Source organism: Antechinus flavipes, chromosome 2 (assembly GCF_016432865.1).
Source record: "Antechinus flavipes isolate AdamAnt ecotype Samford, QLD, Australia chromosome 2, AdamAnt_v2, whole genome shotgun sequence".
Lineage (NCBI taxonomy): Eukaryota > Metazoa > Chordata > Mammalia > Dasyuromorphia > Dasyuridae > Antechinus > Antechinus flavipes.
The window spans coordinates 347893025-347917395 of record NC_067399.1 but is presented as its reverse complement, the minus strand read 5'-3'; the positions used below and the strand labels follow the sequence as shown (position 1 = coordinate 347917395).

General features: G+C 36.7%; 1 protein-coding gene across 1 annotated transcript in view; it reads right to left on the bottom strand.

The window, feature by feature from the left end:
* Positions 1-3368: 3368 nt before the first annotated feature.
* Positions 3369-24371, bottom strand: part of TEDC1 (tubulin epsilon and delta complex 1) — an 83729-nt gene continuing 62726 nt past the window's right edge. The window contains exons 6-7 of the mRNA XM_051973672.1: positions 23302-23496; positions 3369-4885 (exon numbers count right to left, since the gene is read on the bottom strand). Of these exons, the coding sequence (XP_051829632.1) occupies positions 4544-4885; positions 23302-23496 (537 nt within the window). The 3' untranslated portion in view covers positions 3369-4543. The remainder of the gene's footprint in view (positions 4886-23301; positions 23497-24371) is intronic.

Here is a 24371-nt window from a genome sequence, read left to right as displayed (position 1 = left end):
TTGTCTGTTCATATCCTTTGACCATTTATCAATTGGGAAATAGACTTGTATTCTTATAAATTTGACACAATTCTTTATATATTTTAGAAATGAGACCTTTATCAGAAAAAATGGCTGTAAAAATTTTTCCACCAGCTTTGTGTTTTCCTTTTAATCTTGTGTTGGTTTTGTTTGTGCAAAAACTTTTTAATGTAATTAAAAATGTCCATTTTACATTTCATAATGTTCTCTGGTTCTTTGATATTCCCAATTTTAGCTTGAAGTGGAAAAGCACCCCAAAATGGCACCATGAGAAACAAAATCTTGAATCTTTGTAGTTAGAAGTTCTTTACTAGTTCTTCACTCCCTAACGCAGATGGTATTTTAAATAACCCAGATGTACTGTCCTGAGTCTTGAGACCTTAATAACCTGATAAGCTTAAAGAAATGCTGCTTGCTGCTGCCTGAGAATGACCCCTTTATATTGATAACTTTTTTTTGCCTTCTGTTTAGAATAGAAATTCTTTTATTATGACAAATGTATCAAGAAACATTTTGATGTCTCTCCCTTCTATAAATATATGGCCCTGAGGCCAATCAATACTGACCCCTCCAATGTTGGTGTTGGGGTTCAGTCGCTAGCTAGCAATAAAAGCTCTTAAAACTTCATTATTTTACCTGCCCTGTTTTTCTCTCACCGGGGCACTTCTAGCTCATTGTTTTCTCTTCTTTATTGTCTCATCTTAAGCAGGGCAATATGCCAATTCTTTCTCTACTACCCCTCAATCCACAAAGATGGGCTGCTCCATGTATTAGGACAGTCCATCTTTTGGAGCTGCAACAAAACTAACAGGGTCAGGAATTTTATAAGTGAATTCCAAGGAGCATCTTGCTAGTTTATATTTCTGATGCATAGGATGGGAAGCTCTAGTCAGCAAGGTTGGCTAGGATAAGATGCCAATGTGACAAAAAATCCAAGAAACAACTTCTGGATAATTAATAATTGATTATGTATAGCAAATAGTTAATGGCAAATGGTTAAAGATCAGTGGCTTTCTCTCATAAAACAAAGATGAAACTTGTGTTAACATTTATATATCCTTGGAAGATTGGGTGTTTCTCACAGGTGAAAATCAACTTTGATTGATAAACAACTAATAAGAATGAAAATTATGAAATGGCCTTATTCTAAAGAGCAGATTGGTACATGAACATGATTAGGTCAATCTAGGCCAAAAAGGTTCATCTCTACCCCAAACATCTTGACTAAGGTAATCTAGATAAACTAGATAAAAGAAATCTATTCCCTACCCAGTCTTACCTGAGGAGAACAATGGTGAGGTTACTAAGAATTCCACCTAGATAAGTGGAGTCCCATCAAAGATTGAACCCAATTTATCATCAGCTCAGTCCCTCAGAAGCTGTCTTTACCTAGTAACTACATGGAGAAATACAAAGGGAACAAAACCTTAGACTCCTTTCCCCCCATGATAGTAACTGGTTAATGATAATTATTTCTCTCATTAGGCAGGAGGAAAAGGGCATTGTTCTATCCTCAAAGTCTTCACTCTGAGTAAAAAAAAAAAAATGATCACACTCAGGGTGCAGTAAGAAAAAACATAACCCCACATCCAGAAAACTCCCAGTCTAAGAGGAGAAATTCTTTCCCACACAACTTGAATAAAGGATAGTCTCTGCTTGAAGTTAATGTGAGTGTGAGAGAAGACAAGACAAAACTGTTAATCACTAGTACATCAAGCAGGTGGGGAGGCCTCCCAGATATATCTCTAGAAGACAGGTTTTTTTCTTGGCTAAAGTGGGTTATCAAAGAAGTCTAAGGGAACAAAATTTCATCTGTTTATCTTGAGCATCATCCCCACTAATGCCTTAGGTTATTCCCCTGAATTCTTCAGGAACTTTCAGTTCTTTTTCCTTCATAAAATAAGTGAGCCCCTTATCTCTGCATGGTCAGAGATAAAAAATTATGGGACCATGTTTCCACTACGCCATCTGTGAACTTTACATTACAGCATGCTACTATCTATTTGATTTGACCCTCATCTCTGGCCTGTATTCCCCAATACTTAATAGTATCTGGCACATACTAGGTGCTTAATAAATGTTTTACTAACTTATTCTTTGTACCTATTTCCTTATCTATAAAATGATGGTCTGTGCTAGATGATCTGTAAGTTTCTTTCCAGATCTAGAGCCTATGATGCTATGAATTCCAAGTGAGATATTAAAAGTGCTGAGGTGACCTCAATGAGTTCAATAATCAGAGCCAAACAAACTCCTTTTTCAGAACATGAAAAGAACTGGGAAATATATAGTAGATTGATAACTGGGACTGACTCTATTAGATTTTTTTTTTTTATCATTAGGTAATTTCAATGATCTTTAAAAAACTGTAAAACACAAGGTACTAGAAATTCTTCAAAGTCTCAGTGAATTTGACTTTGGTTCCTTATAAAGTAATTTAGTTCAATGGAATTAGCACTGAATCTGAAACGATAATTAAATTTGAATCTAGGTTCTAATACCTTATAGCTATGTGACCAGAAGAAAATATAACCTCTTTAAAGCTCAGATTAATATAGGCTTAACAATACTACTTATCTCATGGCTATTAGTATTTCCAGCAAAATTCTAGAGCACATTTATGAAAAGTATGATTAATATTTAAGAAAGCAGTGATCACTACATGTTTATCAAGAAAAAAATATGCCAATATAACTTCGTTTCCTTGACAAAATTATAAATGACTAGATCAGGTGAATGGAATAGACGTTATATTAAGATTTTAGCAATACATCTGACAAAATCTCTCATGTTACCCTTTTTAAGCAGTCTCAATCAATGAATCACAATTATTTGACATACTGAAGGAGAACAAAGTCCAGGAGCATAATCATACAAGCCATATTGTCTGGCTGATTCCTAGTGTCAAAAATTATTACCGACACTTCATGCTCCCAAGCTCCTGTATTTTTCTGGCCATGCTCCACGTGAATTTCAAAACTAACCTTGGATCTTCTGTCCTCAGAATTAGTTCATGATTTACTGGGTTTTTTTTTTGTTGTTGTTTTTGTTTTGTTTTTTTGCTTTTGCGAAGCCTAGCTTTAACTCTAACCTAACTTTCTGTTTACCCAGTTGGATTCAATATGAGCCATGCTCTTTCCATATCTATTTGGTCAAAATATTGTAGCTAATTTCTGGCACACAGAAGACCCCCTCCTTTCTTGCAGTTTTCTAATCTTTCCTGAGAGTATAATAAAGTGGTTTGGAGACCCAACAAGTGATAAGTAACATCAAATTGTAGCTAGATTAGAATTTCCCAGGCACCTATACTTTATCCTTTTCAGTGTTTACTATTAAAGTGAAATCAATTCAATTCAACAAACATTTATTAAGTAGTTACCTAAAACACTGAAGGAACTGAGAATGCAAATCTAAAAATTACAATCCCTGCTCTCAAGAAGCTTACAATCTACTGAAGAGTGAGGAAGAAGATAGAGATAGGAAGACAGAGCAGGAAGATAAGATTGAAATATAACATAAGGTAGGAAGTGAAAGGGGACACAAAGGAGAATCCAGACAGTGACCTAGGAATAGAGAACACTTTAGTCAGAGGAAAGTTACATGTAGGAGATACCACCCAATCTGAACCCTGAAAGACGACAGGATGCTAAAAGATGAAGATAATAAGTAATAATAATTATTATTTTATTAAAATAAGGAATAATTTACGGGAATATGTGGGATTGGAGAAGAAAAAAAGAAACTTTGAGCATGGGGACAACTTCTGGCTGGAACATAAACTACAATAAAACGAGTTATATGAAATAAGGCTAGAAAAGTAGTTTAGAATCATATTGGGGAGGGCCCAGATCTGAAGATTGTAGACAAAATGAAGCAAGACCAGAAAGTGACAAGGATGTGGAAATAATTCAGTTCTTAGAAACACACAAGAACAAATTGAAGGAATTAGCCCAGAAATCTTAAGAGTGGATATAATCATGAATTACTAATACCTAAAGGGCTATCATAAGGAAGAAATATTAGAAGATTTGTATGGCTCCAAAGGATAGAATTAGCATTAATGAATAGAAGTTATATATAGGCAAAATTCCTGGAACTTGAGATCCTCCAGTGAAGAATGGATTATCACTCACCTGGGAAATTATAGACAAAGAGGTAATCTAGGGAGGGTAGCACAAGGAGATAAAAGATCATTAAAGAAATAATAGGGGATTGACCAGAAAAACACTGGTGTGAGCCCATATTCCTGATTTAATTCTTTTCTCCACAATCATGAACTGGCACAACACCTGGAAGAGGGGAAAATTTCACTTCTTAGGCCAGGGCTACTAGGCAGAGGCATCTCCATAAGGACTTCCTTTCAAATACGGTAACTGGGAGGGAAAGGGGCAAGATGGGGGGGGGGGGGAATTCTAAGGGGGGGGGAGGGATACTAAAAAAGGGAGGGCTGTGAGAAGCAAGTGGTGCTCACAAGCTTAATACTGGGAAGGGGGGTAAGGGAGTAAGAAGGGAGGACTTCCTTTCACTGTCTTAGACATGGAAGGACCCAAATCACCCCTTCCAGTCCCTGTGTCAGAATGGCCAGTTCTTGATGACATTTCTTCTGTAAACTTCTGAGTGTTTTCTTGAGTCTAGCTTCCTCCTTCTTCAGTATCTCAATTACTTTGGTCATTTGGTGGGTCTCACTATTGCTCAACTCTCCAGCCTGTCTAAAGTGAAGTCTATATAGTCCATGAGGCCAGCTCTTAACCTCACAGTCCTGTTCCAGAGCTGCCAGCTCACATCCCACAGCCTCCTGGATTTCTTTCATCATAATGGTGCTTAGCTCTGGCAACCTTTGGAGTCTCTGGGAACAACTGCAGACCTGCAAAAACAATGAAGACATTAATATCAGGTCCATTGGCAGCACTGCGTCATTATGTTCCAGACTAGCAGCACTGAGTTATTAGATTCCAGAATCATCTCAACTAACAAAGGACCCTAACACCAGAAATGGATATTTAAAAAATTGGCTATTTAGGTGCATTCTCACTGGCTAGAAATGAGCTCTAAAATCACCAATATTTTGCTAGTGTCATGTCTTTGAGGTAAGGCAGTGAAGATCTAGTTTACCAAGGCATTTTACCACTGAAGAGAGTGGGGAGAAGAGAGTCACTCCCTGACCAACAGTAATAATAGCTTAACATTTATATAGTATTTAATATATGCCAAGCACTGTACTAAGTAATTTATAATTATTTTATCACTTAATAGCCATAATAACCCTGCAAGAAGGTGCTATTAATATTCCCATTTTCAGAAATGAAAACTGAAAAAAAGAGATAGCTAGTAAGTCTTAGGCCACATTTGAAATCAGGTCTTGACTCTAGTCCCTGTGTTTTATCTTTTAAATCTTACTTTCATTTAAATGAGACACTTGTACATGACAATCATGGGATCAACTAGCTTACAACAAAATGCAATATTGATTTCAAATTTTGAAACAAAATTTCTTTCAAATAGACTACACTGACTTATTTAAGAGATCATTCCTTATGACCAAGTTAGATTCATGACAGGGATGATTCAACCCTAGGAAAACAACAAACATTATTAATCACATTAAAATAAAAAATATTCTCAAACCACATGATTAGCAGAAAAAAAAGCTCTGACAATGTGGAATAGCATTTGTGTTTTTTTTTCCTTTTGCTTTTTTTCTTTTTTGCTGAGGCAATTGGGGTTAAGTGACTTGCCCAGAGTAATTACAGCTAAGAAGTGTTAAGTGTCTGACACCAGATTTGAACTCGGGTCCTCCTGACCAGGGCTGGTGCTCTATACACTATGCCACTTAGCTGCCCTAACAATTTATGTTTTTTTAAAAACTGTTACTTGTTGAGAGAAATAATTCTTTTTTATTTTATTAATAATTCATTATTAATTTGGATCCAGGCTTTTTAATTTCCTTATTCAAGGACAAGGACGTGTGAACCAAAGCAGATAGAGGAGATTGCCTTTATCCTTAGGATACAAGCTTTACAATCTTGGATAAGATCTCTAGAGACCCCTTACTTTTGTTTAAAGTGAATTAGTGAATTGTTATCCTCTAGGGAATAAGCCAATGTCAGTCATCCCTCCACTAGAGTTCAAGGTGATCCAGAATATGAAAAAGAAAAACAACCATAGTGGTCTGGGTGGAGACAGATTCCTGGGTCCAGACTGCAGGAGGCAGATGAGTCTCAAGATCAACACTTGTTTTCAATAGGAGGAACCGAAGACTTTTAACCTAACTCCTCATTTAAATGCCTATCAATCAGGTTTCAAAAAGGAAACAGGTATAGCTATGAGAGTTATCAACTATCTAAAAGTTGCAATCCTTGTTGTCAGATCTTTGGGAAGACATCAGATAGTACATCTGTCAGATTAAACTGTATATGAAAAGGGATTTCCTTAAGTTGAAGAAATAATCAGGTATTTTCAGAGTAAGAAACAGATAAATAAGGAAAAGTAATTTTTTTTTAATATAAACTAAACATTTCTAGTCACTAACACTGGTGGGGGGGAGGATGCGTAGGGTGTGTGTGTGTGTGTGTCGGTTTTATGTTTATGTAGTTCTTGTCTCTGTGTGATATGGCCAATACTTGTTTCAAATGGGTTAGGCAGAGAGCTGAGAAGCTGGATAAAGTCTTAACCAACCAAATCAGTAAAATTTTGCCTAAAGGCACCCCTTTTCTTGTATTATCTACTAAAATTTCAGAAAACAATCTAGCCTACAAACCCCAAGGTATATTTGAGCTGATCAAATTCATATTCTTTTTGTCAGAGCACTAACAGGTGAACCCTGAAACTGTGTTCCCTTTAATTTGTAAAAGAAGGAAGAGTCAGGGTCTCAGGCTCTCCACTGGGAGAAGCATGCCCTTTCTAGACAAAACTCTCTTAAGTGGTCTCATTCAGTTGGAGATCTTGGCCTAATATTGAGTGGCTTGAAACGCCAAGATAAGCAATCTCTTTTCAACTGGAAATCTAGGCCTGAGACGTTGACAACATTGAAGGAATCTCATTCAATTGTGAATGAGAGCCCAAGCCTCATTCAGTTAATAAAATACAACTCTGAACCCCAAATCTTTGCAGAAGTCCGAAAAACAGGATTATGCTTGCCAAGGAAGTTCTCTTCTTGACAAAGCTGCCAGGACTCTTGCTCACTGTGAAGATACTCTCTTCTTAGTGTTAACTCTTGTTATTTCCCTGATAGGACCTTACCCACTAAGAAGTTGGTCTTCCTAGAAAAGCTGGCTTCTTAGTACCAACAATAAATCTCTTTTGCCACAAACAGATTTTGGGTTTGTGAATTTTTTCGCATTAGACTTATACCAATAAGAGGGGATTCCCCACCCCAATCTCAACTACTAACCTATCATTTGCACCTCATCTGTATGATATGTAGAGAATGGAAAGAAAAAAAAAAAAAAAAGAGCTGTGCCTTAAGAACTTGCCTTAAACCCAAATCATTCTGGCTCACTGATTAGCCAAAAACAGGGCCCAGGCCAAGACCCATTTTGGTCATTGTTTAGCCCCTGCATGGTTCTGAATGATTATAAATAGCAACTGCTTCTCTTTTAGCCAGAAACTCTGAGGATCTTCCCCTCCTAAACCGATTCCCCCGCTCCCATCTAAGTGAAAGTGAAAAATTTTCTGCCTTACTTCTTACTTAGCCTTAATAACTGATTGTGATATGGTATAGCTTCTAGGGAAATATAGCAGTGGTTTTGGGGTCTCCTAACTTTGGAGGAGGCATTTCTAGTCCAACAATAAGTCAATAGTAGAGATTCTACTCTAAATCTTCTACCTTTGGAATTTGCCACAGGAAGCGCTCATATCCAATCTGATTCTGAATAGACCCACTCCTTAGTCAGATAGCTTCTGGCTTCAGGAAACTCCCACAGATCAAACTCCTGAGACAACAGTGGACAGACCACTCCTCAATTCATTGCTGATTGGTAATCTTGTCAGTAATAATCTGGTCAAGAAAACCAAATTCCAGAGACCACTCCTTCCTACTTATGAGCCATAGAATTAGTATATCTATGACTGAAAGCTGGATAAATATATCTCCTTATTTCTCTACTGAATTCCCTTAGAATTCAAGTCTGCTTTTGTAATAGCATTACATTACTTTCAATAAACTTTGCTCCTTGACTAGGAGATGGGTTCAAACCTGCAAATTCTTTTGAAGTACACCTCATGACACTGGTCTGGGACCCCAAACTTTTGGCATTCTCCCTTTCTCAACCTCAACAATTGGGTATCCCCAACAGTGGTGTGGTTCAAACTGAGACCAGTAAAACACTTTAGTTTAAAAAGGCCAAGGTCTCCCACTGCATCCAATTGTCCTGATCAATATTTTGCAACTAGATCCAGTGAGTGGGATAAGGATGAGGGGAAGAGGAAGGAGAAGTAAGGCTGATGATTTTTCATAGCCCTCTCCAACTTCAATTCAATTCATTTGCATATCATGGCAATACCATAATGAGATTCTAGGTAACCAGGTGGGCACTAGCAGAGAAAACCTGAATCTCCAAATAATCTGGAAGCCTACCTATTCCCAGAAGTAAGAGGGAGGAACATTGATAGGATTATAAGTGGACACTTGATTTTTTTTATGCCTTCTGCTCTTAAGCAGGCCTTCACCATCCCAGGTGAAGATGATGAGTTCTAAAAAAAATAGCAATGCCTGAGAAACTTAAGATTTCTTAAGATTATCCAACCTTGGGAGTACCACAAACAATGCTAGCCAATCTGTTGGTCAGCAAGCTGTAGAACTCAATGATGGGAACTACCCTAACCCTTACCACTTTTTAATTGCTAAACTATAATATTAGTATATCAACGTAATTTTTGTTTCTCTTTTCAATAAAATTATCTCCTTGATCCTAACTCTTAGCTAAATTCCCTCGCAATTACTTCACAGCATAACAAATCTTTCGGCATTAACTTAGAGACAAACTAAGTGTATGAATTCTTTCACCAAATCCATGACATTGACCAAGGGAGCTCTAACCTTGTTGAGATGTCTTCGGCCTCAACAGAGGTCTCTAGAAACCCTATCTTTATCTAATCAGAAAATTTCTATTAAAAAGCTGCTCATATTATAGATCCTCCCTAAACTTCTCTATGAATTTAGCCCCCCCAGTCAATGGTGCACAGTCCCACTTCATGGTATCTTCTTCCTGATTAATTCTGAGTTCTACAAGGGAACTTGTCTTCTTGTTAATTGCTAAAACCCTTATGCTTGTAAAAAAAAAAAAAAAACAAAACCTTATGAATCTGGCCTGCTTTAAACAACATAATAAAATATTTGCCCTTTGATTTGGAGATCTATGCCTACAAATTTTGGGGGAAATGACTTGCAACACCAGCCCATAACCCCAAGGTACTTCTTCTTCTTCTTCTTTTTTTTAAATATAGCTTTTTATTTACAAGATACATGCATGGGTAATTTTTCAGCACTTACAATTGCAAAACCTTTTGTTCCAACTTTTCCCCTCCTTCCCCCCACTCCCTCCCCAAGATGGCAGGTTGACCAATACATGTTAAATATGTCAAAGTATAAATTAAATACAATATCTGTATACATGCCCAAACTGTTATTTTGCTGTACAAAAAGAATCAGACTCTGAAATAGTATACAATTAGCCTGTGAAATAAATCAAAAATGCAGGCAGACAAAAATATAGGAATTGGGAATTCTATGTAATGGTTCTTATTCATCTCCCAGAGGTCTTTCGCTGGGTGTGGCTGGTTCAGTTCATTACTGCTCCATTGGAACTGATTTGGTTCATCTCATTGCTGAAGATGGCCAGATCCATCAGAATTGATCATAACATAGTATTGTTGTTGAAGTATATAATGATCTCCTGGTCCTGCTCATTTCATTCAGCATCAGTTCATGTTAAGTCTCTCCAGGCCTTTCTGAAATCATCCTGCTGGTCATTTCTTACAAAACAATAATATTCTATAATATTCATATACCACAATTTGTTCAGCCATTCTCCAATTGATGGGCATACACTCAGTTTCCAGTTTCTGGCCACTACAAAAAGGGCTGCCACAAACACTCTTTTTTTTTTTTTTTTTTTAATAAATTTTATTTTATTTAATAATAACTTCGCATTGACAGAATCCATGCCAGGATAATTTCTACACGACATTATCCCTTGCAATCACTTATGTTTCGTTTTTTCCCCTCCCTCCCTCCCCCCCCCCCAGGATGGCAAGCAGTCCTATATATGCTAAACATGTTGCAGTATATCCTAGATACAATACATATTTGCAGAACCGAACAGTTCTCTTGTTGCACAGGGAGAATTGGATTCAGAAGGTAAAAATAACTCGGGAAGAAAATCAAAAATGCAAATAGTTCACATTCATTTCCCAGTATTCCTTCTTTGGGTGTAGCTGTTTCTGTCCATCATTTCTCCAATGAAACTCAGTTAAGTCTCCTTGTCAGAGAAATCCACTTCCATCAGAATACATCCTCATGCAATATCGTTGTCGAAGTGTATAATGATCTCCTGGTTCTGCTCATCTCACTTAGCATCAGTCCATGTAGGTCTCTCCAAGCCTCTCTGTATTCATCCTGCTGGTCATTCCTTACAGAGCAATAATATTCCATAACATTCATATACCACAATTTACCCAGCCATTCTCCAATTGATGGGCATCCATTCAATTTCCAGTTTCTAGCCACTACAAACAGGGCTGCTACAAACATTTTGCCACAAACACTCTTGCACATAACAGGTCTCTTTCCCTTCTTTAAAATCTCTTTAGGATATAAGCCCAGTGGTAATACTGCTGGGTCAATGGACATGCACAGTTTGACAACTTTTTGAGCATAGTTCCAAATTGCTCTCCAGAATGGCTGGATGTATTCACAATTCCACCAACAATGTATTTAGTGTCCCTGTTTTCCCACATCCCCTGCAACATTATGCATTATCTTTCCCTGTCATTCTAGCCAATCTGACAGGTGTGTAGTGGGTATCTCAGAGTTGTCTTAATTTGCATTTCTCTGATTAATAATGACTTGGAGCATCTTTTCATATGGATAGAAATAGTTGCAATTCCAATGTACTTCTAGGGTATCATTTGTACCCCATCAGTTGGGTGGCTAACCCAGTGACCTGGTATAGGAAGAGTCTGACTGTACTCTTGAACATCAACATTACTTCAGTGATCTCTCTGATGTCAAGGTCTTTTCTGAGAAGAAAGTTTAAAGGAAAAAAGTAAAAGAAATTTTTCTTTAAAAATCATCTTTTGTTTGTGGCCAAAATTGAGAGAGGCAGAAAAAGGGAATTTTTCTTTTGAGCGCTTTTACAAGAAGTGAAAACTTTTGGAGGGAGTGCGGTAACAGCAGTTGCTTACCTTCAGCTCTAGATGCTAAAAGATAATGTTGTGCCACAGTTCCTTTTTATTGTCTTACTATTATTTTCAAAGTGCAGGAGGCAGGAGAGCCACCACTAGGCTGATCAAAGATGGAATGTCTGTGGCTGACTTTGTCCTCAGTTTAAGTACTCTATTAAATTACATCAATTGTAGAACTATTACTCACCATGCTAAGTATTAAGTATATGTAAACTAGATAACCATTGTCTTATCAATTCCATTGAGTTAACACCTTGTTATAAGAATCTTTGTTTCAAGTACATATCTCCAAGAGTTCTGGCCCATTACATCTTCCACTTTCTTTTGTTTTAGAACATAGGTGGTTACACCCTCAGTTTCCCTAATTGTCCCATTTCCCTGAATTGTTCTGCTTTAAACCCCCGATCGATCATTAGGGCTAGTTACTCTAAGGTTATAAATTGTAAATGTATAAACTCAAGTTAAGGGGGAATTCAGACTTCCTGGCTCTTAACTCCTCCTAAGTCATCAAGAATTTATGGTCCTAATCCTAACCTGTCAGAACCAAATTGATGGTCCTTGTCAGGAGATCCCTACTCACCTTTGTCTTAGAGCCCCGAGCTTGGAGCCTATATGTGTCACTGAAAACTCACATTGCTGAGGGATGCTTTGGACAACAACAGCATCATGCCCCCACCCAGCACAATCTCTCCCTCTCAGAAATCCAAATAAAATATTAAAACTCTCTAATCTCTATTTTGCCTCAGTTTCTCCAGCATTACAATAAGATTGCAAGACAAAGAATCTACCTTAAAACATTTTGCCTCTATGAATCCAGCAAGGGGAATTCTTGTCAGATCAAAGTCAGATCAAGAATTCTTATAAATTATAGGAACTAAACAGTCACAGAAGCAGTTAACAGGTTAGCCCCAACAGAAGCCCCCAACTGGCCTTTACAAATTCCACAATGGGACACCAATAATCTTGATGGTTATAATTAATTGCAACAGGACAGATGATTTTGTAGACTAATTTCCCTAATGAATACTGGTGAGTAGCAGAATCAAGATGGCAGAGACAACACACGTTTCTCTCTGACCTTCTCTACAACCCTCACAATAATTACGAAATCCAGCCTCTGAATTAACTCTGGACCTGCAGAACCTACAAATTTGGGGAGTGCAACAAATTATCAGCAGAAGATAATTTCAAAAATCTCCCAAAAATGTCTGTTTCAATAAGAAACGGGAGGGAGGCAGCTAGCACAACCAGGTGAGTACAAACACCAGCGCAGACAGCGTAGAGTCTTGGGGCAGTGTAGTCTCAGTGTGCTAGTGCAGACTCCATATGGCAGAGAATTTACAGGAGGAAACAGACCAGAAAAGGTCTGTTTCAATCTGAAATGGGAGGGAGGTAGCCTAACATAAAATAGTTGACCACAAACCCCAGCACAGATAGCGCAGAATCCCGGGGATTGCTGACTCCACGTCACAGAGAATCTATGGGGAGGAATCCACAGGAATCTATAGCAGAGTTGGCTACTCTGCCCTGGTTGCAAGCCAGTAGATCAGCAGAAAAGTTGCAAGCCAGTAGATCAGCAGAGAAATTATAAAAGATCCAACACAAACACAAAAGATCAATAGTGAACAACAAAACACCAAATCTCACTGGACCTGGCCATACCCACTCAGCACTGGGAGTGAATTAGCACTGACCCAGCATAGCTGCGGCCAAACTTCCTCACCCAAAAAGCAGAACTTAAAAAAAAAAAAAAAAGAGTAAAAAAGTAAAGAGGACTCTAAAGATTGACCGCTTTTATGGGGAAAGAAAAGAACAGATTTCAAACCCTGAGGAGACTAAAGATAAACTGTCTTCAGATGAAGTCCCAAAAGGAGTCCCCATCATACAAGGCTCTCCTAAAAGAAATTTAAAAAGATCTTAAAAGAGTTAGAAGAAAAATGGGGAAAGGAAATGAAAAATTTGCAAGAGGATCTGAAAAAGGCAACACAGAAACTATATGAAGAGAATTCATTACAAAATAGACTTAGTGAAATAGAAAAAGGATATAATTCATTAAAAGATAAATTTGATAAGGTAGAAAAAGAAAGCAACTCCCAGAAAAACAGAATTTGTGAAACAGTAAATGAAATTAAGTCTCAGAAAAACAGAATTTGTGAAATAGAAAAAGAAAATAACTCCTTAAAAAACAGAATTTGTGAAATGGAAAAAAAATTCCATAGAACAAAACAGCTCATTTAAAAACTCATTTGGACAAATACAAAAAGAAGTAAAAAAAAGTTAATGAAGAAAATAACTCAATAAAATTCAGAATTGAACAAATGAAAATGACTCAATGAGACAACAAAAATCAATCAAGCAAAACCAAAAAAATGAAAAAATAGAAAAAAATGTAAACGACCGACCTGGAAAATAGATCTAGGTAGGAGAGACAATCTAAGGATTACTAGACTCCCTGAAATATACAATGAAAAAAATGCCTAGACACTATTTTTCAGGAAATCATCAAAGAGAACTAACTGCCTGAATATTAAAGAAACAGAAGGTAAAATGACCACTGAAAGAATTCAACGAATGCCTCCTGAAAAAGACCCCAAAATGAATACTGGTGAAAAAAATTTAAATAAAATACTAATAAGGAGATGACAACACTATATTACAAGAATCATACTTGATGACCAGGTAGAATTTATACCAAGAATGCAAGGTTGATTCAATATTAGCGAAATTATCAGCATAAATAGACTATATCAATAACAAAACCAACCAAAACCATAGATTATCTCAATAGATGCAAAAAAAGACTTTCACAAATTTCAATATCCATTTCTTATTAAAAACACTAGAGAACATAGGAATAAATGGAGGTCACCTAAAATGACATGATGTGTATCTAAATGTTTATCTAAAAGCATTATCTGTAATGGGGATAAGCTAGAAGCTTTTCTGATATGATCAGAAGTGAAATAAGTATGCCCATTATCACTATTATTCAACACTATACTGGAAATGATAACTATAGCAATAAGAAAAAACTGAAAGGATTAGAACAGGCAATGAGGAAACAAAACTATTACTCTTTACAAATCATATGATGCTATATTTACTGAAACCAAGAGAATCAACTAAAAAACTAGTTGAAATAATTAACAATTTTAACAAAATGAATCCACATAAATTATCAGCATATATATATATATACACATATGTATATATTATACATACATAAATTCATAAACACACACACACACACACACACACACACATACACACACACACACACACACACACACACACACACACACACACACACAGAGTCCAGGAGCAAAAAATAGGAAAAATTCCTTTAAAATAACCATAGACAATATTTTGGAGTCAATTTAACATTACCCAGATTCACATACATAAAGTTAGGACTAAACAAGTAAAAAAATATTAATTGCTTATGCATAGGCCAAGTTAAAATACTAAAAATTCTACCTAAGTTAATCTATTTATTGAGTGCCATGCCAATCAAATTACGAAAAAAAATAATTTTATAGAGCTAGAAAAAATGAAGACAAAATTCATTTGGAAGAACAAAAAGTCAATAATGCAAGGAAATTAATAAAAAAAATTTTTGAAAGAAGATAGTTTAGCTGTACCACATCTCACAGCACATCATTAAACAGTAATTACCAAAACAATTCTAGTACTAGCTGAGAAATATAGTGGTGGATCAATGGAAAAGATTAGGTATACATAATACACTAGGTAACTGTGCACAGTAATTCAGCATATCCAAAGATCCAAGTTTTCTGGACAAAAATTTATTATTTAACAAAAACTACTGATAAAACTAAAAAACAATACAGCTGAAACTAGATTTAGACACATTTCACACTATATACTAAGATAAGGTCAAAATGGGTACATAATTTATACATACAGGGTGAGCAATTAGGAGAGCAAAGAATATTTTACCTGTTAGATCTATGGATAAAGGAAGAATTTACGATTAAACAAAAGACAGAGCATTACAAAATGTAAAACAGATCATTTCAATTATAGAAAATTAAAAGGTTTTGCATAAACAAAACCAATACAAAATTAGTAGGAAAACAGGAAAGGGGGAAATTTGCAACAAACATCTCTGTTAAAGGCCTCATTTCTCAAATACAAAGAGAACTTCATCAAATTTATAGTAATACAAGTCATGGCTCCAAATTTTGCACATGGATCTCCATTAAAGATAACCAGACTACTGCATAATTGGCAATGGATTTTTGAGGAGTTTTCTAAGGTTCCTCTTGAAGGACCAACTATTTTTACAGACACAGCCAAACAAAATATTTGTGCTGTATACTCTCATGATTTAACCGTAAAAAGAGTAGTCAGAACTCCTTTTCAGTCCACTCAGACAGCCCGAGTGGTCACTGAATTCCTCATTCAAGCATTCGCAATTATGGGTGTGCCACAAGAAATAAAAACAGATAATGGACCAGCATATACCTCCAAACATTTTGAACACTTTTGTGCACAGTATAAGATTTTACACACTACTGGCATACCCTTTAATCCTCAAGGTCAGGCAATCGTAGAAAGAAGAAACAGGGACATTAAGACACTCCTCCAAAAACAAAAGAAAGGGGGAGCCACGGGTAACCCTAGAGAACTTCTAAATTTAGTTCTCTATACCATTAATTTTTTAATCTTTGATAAAGATGCATTGGCTCCAGCAGACAGGTTTTATAACCCACCAGAAGAGCAGTGTCCAGTGCGAGCAGCTCCACTATCTTTAGATAATCGCCAGGTGATGTGGAGAGACCCAGAAAGTGGTGAATGGAAGGGACCAGATAGGCTAACTGCTTGGGGGAGAGGATTTGCTTGCATCTCTACAGTGCTAGATAGTGCACTGGATAAAGCACCAGCCCTACAATCAGGACATGAGTTCAATCCGGCCTTGGACATTTAATACTTCATAGCTATGTGACCCTGAGCAAATCACTTAACCCCAATTGCCTCAGCTCTGCCCCCCCAAAATAGAAAGAATACAAGTCATTTGCCAATCAATAAATGGTCAAAGGATATCAATAGGCAGATTAAAAAAAAAATCTATATACTCTTACATCACTACTGATTAGAGAAATGCAAATTAAAACAAATCTGAGCTACCACCTCACACCTAGCACATTGGCTAAAAATGACAAAAAGAAAATGATTATATGTTGGACAGGATGTAGGAAAATTGGGACACTAATGCACTGTTGCTAGAGTTGTGAACATCATGATCTAGAGGGCAATATGTCCACAGGACAATCAAACTGTGCATTGTAATGTTTGGGCTAGCTCTCTGGAGGATCTGGGGACCACCCTTGGTCTTAGTGGAGGAGTCAAGCAGGCAGTAGAGCCACTAGGAGTATGGTCAAAGATGGAATTTCCAGTCCTCCCAGCCCTTAAATACCTCAGTATGATTATATCATTACAGCACATTAAGTATATGTGAACTAGAGAACCATTATCTCATCATTCACACTGAGTTAATACCCTGCTGTAAGTATATTTGCTTCAAGTACACTTTTCTCAGAGTTCTCCAATATCTGCGGTCCTCTACAATGCATAGCTTTTGATCCTGCAGTACCACTGGTATCTAAGTATGTATTCCAAAAAGATTTTTTTTAAAGGGGGGGTCGGGGACCTACTTATTTATAAAAACATTGTGGTTGTTTTTGTGGTGACTAAGAATTGGAAACGAAGAGTGTACCGTGTATGGCTGAAATATTCATCAACTCTTCTATTTTGTCAAGAATTGATAATCACTGCCTCTGAGCTCACTTAGCATTCTCCTTTAAACTCCCATGTTATGGAGCAGCACACAACACAGAGTTCCAGCGAAATCACCCTGAGTTTCCTGTTGAAGTTTACTCAGGACTACACAAACTTTCAGGCAAGAACAAAAGTTTGCTGTGGGATACAACTGAGGCATCAGTACCACAAAGCTGTGAATTGCCAATGCCAAGGAAAAATAGGTTCTGCTAGTGTCAAAGAAAGCAGGCTTTAAATTGCTGATGTTGAGCTATAGAACTAAGGAACAGAAAAATAGGACAGGGTACCAGGACAGAACTGCTCCACCAAGCCTGAAGGCAAAAACTCAATGTCAATCAGCCAATTCTGACTACCCCAAAATCAGTTGGGTCAAAGTTGGGATAGCCTGATGAACTTTTAATTGCTCATTGTGGGAAGAGGCTAAGATGCTTTGAAATCCAGCTCCTAAGGGAACCATAATTAGAAGGGATGCAATGGAAAGTAATAAAGAAAATAAGAACACACAGGGTAGAAGAGACTGAAAATACCAAAAATTTCAGGAAGGAAAAAAATCTCAAAGACCTATGTTCATAAACAGATATATCAACAGGTAAAATTGTAACAGAAGGAAATATCAACACCAACAAAATATAGTTAATTCTATTAACTACTGCAACATTCATATGTGAACCCATCCATCAGTTACAGCAATGGAGAACTTTTGAATGCTCTGAATAAGTTCCATTACCTTGGCAAGGTTGACATACTTATTGACAAAGTTAGCTTGGTGTTAGAGAGGTTCTGAGGAAAAATGTGGAAGAGGAGAGGTTAGACCAACTGTCAAACTGAAAGTTTCCAGAGTCATCATGCTGGCATCATTGTTGTATGCCAGTGAAATATGGACAGTATACCAGGAAAATTAATTTACTTCATTTGAATTGTCTTAGAAAGATTCTGAAGATCACCTGGCAAGATAAGACACCAGACATTGAGGTTCTTTTGAAAATTAAACTAATTTTTGCTTTTGAACAAGCATTCAAACTTTATTGCAGAGAATGCAACTCCATTGGGCAGGCCACATTATTCAAGTGCTAAATGTATGCTTGCCAAAAAGACTATTTAAGAAGAACTCAGAGTGTATCAGAAAAAGCGATATAAGGACGTTCTCACAGTCTCTCTTAACAACTTTAGAATTGATTGTATGACATGGGGAGACACTAGCATAGGATCAGAGAAAGTGCTATGCTCTACAAGCAAAACAAGTGAATAACTTCAGAAAAGACATAAGATGTACAAGTTAAAGAACGCACCTCAAATGTTCATAGGGACTATTTTTGTCCTACCTCCGGCAGAACATTCAGAGCCCATATCAGTGTAATCAGCCACAGTTGGACACACAAACTGGATTCTTAACACAGTGGTGTCATTTTGATCTCTTTGAGAATGAAGGACAACAACCTTCCAACCAACAAAATGATGGAAAAAAATACAATACTTGATGAGACTCAAGACCCTATGGAATTTGAAGAGAATATGGAAGCACAATATACTATGAGTACTTTAAAAGAAAAATGAGAATTATGAAAGTAGAATTTATGTCCTCAAATAATAAGAATAGAAAAACTTGAATCTGAAATGGCCAACTTCACCAAAGAAACAAAAGAGAGAACAACGAATGGGAATGCAAGCAAATACAGAGAAATAAAGGCTAACCTAAAAGGGAAGCAAAAAACACTACTATTAAAAGAAACCATGATCACTATAAAAGCAAAACTTATGGATCTAGAAGACAAATCTAGATAAACAAAGCAGGGGGGAAAAAATCTTAACACCATAATGAAAATAATAGAAGAAAACTGCCTCTGGACATGGAAAATGAAATTACACTTCCAAGAATTCACAGACGACTCTAGGAAAGACTATAACAACAACACTACAAACTCCAAGTCACACAATGGCTAATTTGAACAACTTAGAAACAAGCTCTGCAAGCCACCAAGAGAAAAACTTTCAAATATAAAGGAAAGTACATTTGAATAATGGAAAATAAAAATAACGGAAAACTATTTCACATGAACATAAGGATAAAATAAGGTGTTCAGAAGCCTACTGGAGCTCAGGATGCAGCCCCGAAGACTTACCCTGCAAATCTGAGCTTAACACATATAGGACAAAAAATAGAGATTCCAAAAAAAAAAAAAAAGTTTAAAATATTTTTAGAGGAAAAAAAAAGATATTTGCTTCTCAAGTACCCCAAACAACAAAATTCAGAACAAGTGAATAAATGCCAATAGCAACAGCAAGAGTGACAGAATGACCACTAAGAAACTCCTTTCTTAAATGTACAAGGAGAAAGGGGTGCAGTAGGAAATATGATAAGAGGAATATTGACGAGGCAAATGGGGGATGGAGACATTATGAATAGAATCTTTCCTACAGTTGAATGACAGCACTGCCAAAATTAATTTATAATTCTAATGCTATACACATCAAATAACCAACAAGATCTTACTATAAAGTTTATAGTAAACAAATCATAAACAAAAAATACAAATTTCACAGCTGTGAGTGATATATTCTTAACAAAACAAGGGATAGAGGCAATTATAAAAGTTAAGAGAGAATTTTGATTGCATGAAACTGAAAAGGTTGTATATGAATAAAAATAATGGGCCTAAGATAAGTACTTAATTGAATGGGGGCAGCTAGGTGGTGTAGTGGAGAGAGTACCAACCCCGAATTCAGAAGGACTTGAGTTCAAATTTGGCCTCAGACATTTTAATACTTCCTAACTGTACGGTCCTGGGTAAGTCTTCCTAACTGTGTGGCCCTGGGTAAATCACTTAATCCCAATTGCCTCAGCAAAAAAAGAAAAAAAAAACTTAATTGAATATGAAGAAATCTTTATAACAGATTTCTCAGATAAAGTTATAGTACTGAAAATATATTAGTTGACAACTACAGAGAAAACAACGAAAAAATATCTACAGAGAAAGCAATAACCTTATTTTCTATTGACACTGTTGATACTTTTTTGATACTTTTGTTGATATTTTGATACTTTTTTTCTTTCAAGTTTTTTGGGACACTGTCTTCTCTGATTTTCCTCCTATCTATCTGATCATTTTACCTGTCTCCTTTTCTGGACCTTTCTCTAGATCATGTCCTTTAAACATTGATATCCCTCAGGGTTTTGTCCTGAACCTCTCTTTTCTTCTTCTAGACTATTTTAGTTCATGAAATCATCAATTCCTATAGATTTAATTTCCATCTTTAAATTGATAATTCTCAAAACTATCTATCTTGTTCCAATCTCTCTGACTTATCCCTGATCTTGTATTTTCAACCATCTTTCAGGTATCTTAAACTGGATGTCCAGGAGACATCTTAAATTCAATATATCCAAAACTGAACTTTTCATCTTTCCCCTAAATCTTCCCCACCCCTATTCCTGTAGAGGTAAACATCATTCTCCTAGTCCCTCAGACTTGAAATCTTGAAGTACTAGACTCCTCATTCTTTCTCTTCCCATATACAATCAAGACCTGTCAGTTTCACCTTTTCAACATCTCTTGAATATACCATCTTCCCTCTTTAAAGCTGCCACCACCACTTATATTGCATTATTGGAATAGAATGATGGTGGGTCTGCCTACTTCAGATCTCTCACCACTCCAATCCACCTGCTATTCAGCGACTAAGTGACTTTTCTAAAATAGGGATCCAATCATGTCACCCCTTTTATTCAATAAACTCATTTTTTTTATTTTCCCTATTATAGTGAAGATTACTTATTGCCTTCAAAAACAAATACAAAATGCTGTTTGGCATCCAAAACTCTTCATAATGTAATCCTGTCCTATCTTTCCAGTCTTTTTACATTTTGCTTCATAACACACACTCTTTAATCCAAAAACACTGGCTTCCTACATCAAGACATTCCATCTCTCTCCTCCAGATGTTCTCTCTGGCTGTGCCCAATGCTCAGGACACTCTCAATTATATGCTCTGACAACTGAACTCCCTTGTCTTCCTTTAATATTGTTCAGTTGTTTTTCAGTCACATCTGACCAATTTGGGCTTTTCTAGGCAAAGATACTAGAGTGATTTGCCATTTTTTCCCCCTCTGGCTTATTTTACAGATGAAGAAACTGAGAGAAAGATAGCTAAGTGACTTGCTCAATTTCACACAGGAAGTTAAGTATTAAAGCCCACTCTAGACTCATGAAGTTAAGTCTTACACACTTCAAGCCAAGCAATCTTTCCAGGTCTTAAAGAAAGTCAGAAAGATCTGCTGTCAGAGAGGATGAGGGACAGCATTCCAGACATTGAGGACTGCCAGAGAGAACAGCTGAGAGCTGGAGCATGTTGTTCGAATTGGCCAGTGCCAACTGATCAAAGAGATGTGACAGGTAGTAAGATGTAAAAAGACTAGAGGACAGGCAGGAGCTAAGTTTTGAAAGACTTTGAATGCCAAATAGAGCATTTTGCATTTTTCTATGGAAGTGATGATTCACTGGAGTTTCTTTTTGTAGGGACTAAGACAGTTAGACCTATTCATCAGTAAAATTGCTTTGGTAGCAAAATGAAGGATGGATTTAGAGTGGAGAAAAATTCAGTATAAGGATGATTGGGCGGGAGGGGGGAGAGTTTAGGAGGAAAGACAATGAGTAATGCTTTAGATATGTTGTAGATTGGAGATCAAACAAAAATTAGGGACAAAAACTAGAGTTTTGCAAGGAAAATCAAAGGAAGAGGTGAAAATCCAATAGATTACGATTGGTCAGAGATGGCACATTTATGAGTCATGGCGAAAATAGGATATGACTATATCTGTAAGTGACTAAGAGTAAGTTGAAGAATAATGCACAGGAATTGAAAGTTAATATCTCTAGCCATATGAAAAGATGCTCCAAATCATTATTAATCAGAGAAATGCAAATTAAGACAACCCTGAGATACCACTACACACCTGTCAGACTGGCTAGAATGACAGGGAAAGATAATGTGCAATGTTGGAGGGGATGTGGGAAAATAGAGACACTAATATATTGTTGGTGGAATTGTGAATACATCCAGCCATTCTGTAGAGAGATTTGGAACTATGCTCAAAAAATTATCAAACTGTGTATACCCTTTGATCCAGCAGTGTTACTACTGGGCTTATACCCCAAAGAGACACTAAATAAGGGAAAGGGATCTGTATGTACAAGAATGTTTGTGGCAGCCGTCGTTGTAGTGGCCAGAAACTGGAACCTGAGTGGATGCCCATCAATTGGAGAATGGCTGAACAAATTGTGGTACATGAATACTATGGAATATTATTGTTCTGTAAGAAATGACCAGCAGAATGATTTCAGATAGGCCTGGAGAGACTTACATGAACTGATGCTAACTGAAATGAGCAGAACCAGGAGACCATTATATACTTCAGCAACAATACTATATGATGATCAATTCCAATGGATGTGGCCATCTCCAACAATGAGATGAACCAAATCAGTTCTAATAGAGCAGTAATTAATTGAACCAGTTATACCCAGCGAAAGAACTCTGGGAAATGACTATGAACCATTACATAGAATTCCCAATCCCTCTATTTTTGTCCACCTGCATTTTTGATTTCCTCCATAGGCTAATTGTACACTATTTCAAAGTCCGATTCTTTTTGTACAGCAAAATAACTGTATGGACATGTACACATATATTGTATTTAACTTATGCTTTAACATGTTTAACATGTATTGGTCAACCTGCCATCTGGGGGAGAGTGTGGGGAGAAGGAAGGGAAAAATTGGAACAAAGGGTTTTGCAATTGTCAATGCTGAAAAATTACCCATGCATATACCTTGTAAATAAAAAGCTATAATTAACAAACAAAAAAAAAAAAAAAAAGAAGAATTGATAGTTAAGATCTGAGTCAAATATCAAGGGTATAAAAAAGGGAATAAGTGATTCTGTCCAATTCCAGTGAAGTCAAGGGTTAGGGCTAGGAAAGGAACAGACCTCAAAGAACAATATAAGCTACTAAGCCAAGAGCTCCTCAAATCCCCATACCCAAGATAGGTCCCTGCCAATTATAGGTTTATTCCTTACCTTGGTATGCGAGGCTGCTCTGTGCTGATTCACAGCCTCCTGAAGTCTTTGGCTCAGTACCTCTAGGTTCTTCTGTATTTTATCCATCTCCTCAGTTAGGTACTGAGGATTGCAGTATTCTAGGATCTCTGGAAAAATTATATCCTGCTTAACAGTATTAGGAATATCTACTGGCCTGGCATCCAACACTGTGTCCTACAAAAAGTGAGAAGTTTCTATCAGGTATTTGAGCTTCAATTTTTCACCATTTCATTCAAACCACTCTCCAAATCTAACAACGTTTTCCCAAAGTAAATTAATCAAATCACCCAGGTCCCTTCAAGTCCATCTCTGATTTTAAATGAACAAGAGACATTTGCCCAAATAGAGCAGTATACTACTATAGCTGTCCTATTCTTGCAGTGACCCTGTAAAAAAAGCCCAACTAGCAGCTAGTTGGGCAGCTAAGTAGCACAGTGGATAGAATACCAGGTGAATGAAAAGTGCTATGTTATCTAAAAAAAAGGATATTTCTATTATACTATGCCCTAATCAGACTACATATGGAATGTTGTATTTAATTCTGTGCACCACTTATTTTGCAAAGATATAGGTTAAAATATGCTCAGAAAAAGGCAACCAGGATGGAGAGATCAGGATCATCAAAATATTCTTTATCCTCTGAAAAAAATTAATTTTGTGGTAAACTATGAAATGGATTCAGGAAAACTTGGGTTTGAATTATGTCTCATGGTTTAGATACTTATGTGACCCTGAGCAAATACTTAAAGTAGGCTCATCACAAAAACTATGATCTCACTCTTTAAGGATATTTAATCTAAAGAAGAGAAGATTTAATAGGCACATGATATTTGTCTTCAAGTATTAGGTGAGCTGTCAACAGAGAATTCATTTGGTTCTGCTTGCCCCAGAGGGCAGAACAAGGAGCAATAGGAGGAAGAAAGAGAAATGGCTGTAGGACTAATGTTCTAAAAAAACTTCCTAAAAATAGAGCTGTCAAAAGTAAAATAGGCTGTCTTGAGAAAGAATAATCTCCCCCCTCATTAAAGTCTTTCAAGTGCAAACCAAAT